Source organism: Amphimedon queenslandica, unplaced genomic scaffold (assembly GCF_000090795.2).
Source record: "Amphimedon queenslandica unplaced genomic scaffold, v1.1 AMPQUscaffold_11366, whole genome shotgun sequence".
In the NCBI taxonomy this organism is placed as follows: domain Eukaryota; kingdom Metazoa; phylum Porifera; class Demospongiae; order Haplosclerida; family Niphatidae; genus Amphimedon; species Amphimedon queenslandica.
The window spans coordinates 1,147-2,258 of NW_003548391.1; the positions used below are offsets into that span (position 1 = coordinate 1,147).

Genomic DNA, 1,112 nt, shown 5'->3' on the forward strand with positions numbered 1-1,112 from the left:
ATAATGATAGACCATTGCATCATAGGTGTACTGTGATATGGAGACTGATGGTGGTGGATGGACTGTATTTCAGAGGAGAAAAGATGGTTCTGTTGATTTCTATGGATACTGGACTAGTATGATAATGGTTTGGCAACCTTACTGGTGAGTTTTGGTTAGGATTGAGCAAGATTTATCGTCTTACTAAAGAAGGATCAAACACACTAAGAGTGGACCTGGGAGACTTTGAGGGAAACACAACTTATGCTATAACTACTCTACATTTAATGTTAGTGATGCTAGTACTGAATATATACTAACAGTAGGAGGATACTCTGGTGCTGCTGGGGATAGTTTAGCATATCATAATGGAAGCAGATTCAGTACATATGATAATGATGCATCAGGAGGTAACTATGCTCATGAACGCAATGGTGCCTGGTGGTATGGGGGTAGTGAGTGTGATCGTTCAAATCTTAATGGTCCTTATATCGGTAAAGGTTATGATGATGATGCTATTACTTGGCAAGACTGGAAAGGATACCATAGCCTCAAGTTTACACAGATAAAAACTCGTCGTAACAATTAAAATACTGTCCCCCTACACATTGTGCTGATTATATTATTATGCATTTAATATTACAGTCAATGATACTTCGCAAAAATTATTTAAAAGTAACAGAACTAAGAAATGTGTCACTATATATTTAAAATAGTATCAAATATATTGGTTTATTAATATATATTAAGAGACACAGAAAATACTGTAAAGCAAGAGACTCTACATACATATACTTTTCCAGTACAGTAGTAGTTAAGTAGGCACTGAAGCATTGGTTAGACTATCTACAGTACTAGATCTTGCAGTAACAAAACCAGCATAAAGGAAACACATTCACAGCATGCATTATGGAAGTGTCTGTTTTTCTAAACAAATTAGGTTTTGTACATTGCTTAAGTTTTGTTTATCATAACAATAAACACCAAAATAATCACACAAATTCCAGTCCTTTGAATAGTAAAGTGTTAAAGATGATCATATTTATGATGCTGCTGTTGCTGTCCTTACTAGTTACCATTGATGAAGGAGAAGGATCTTATTGTATGGCTGATTGTACTGGAAATAAACATGA

The 1,112-nt window shown here is 34.8% G+C and overlaps 1 protein-coding gene across 1 annotated transcript; it reads left to right on the plus strand.

The window, feature by feature from the left end:
• Positions 1 to 229: 229 nt before the first annotated feature.
• Positions 230 to 586, plus strand: LOC100631590 (tenascin-R-like; the record flags this gene model as incomplete). The annotated part of the gene is made up of 1 exon (XM_020005481.1): positions 230 to 586. A coding segment is annotated over one exon (339 nt), but the record flags the coding sequence as incomplete, so codon positions are not given.
• Positions 587 to 1,112: the final 526 nt, after the last annotated feature.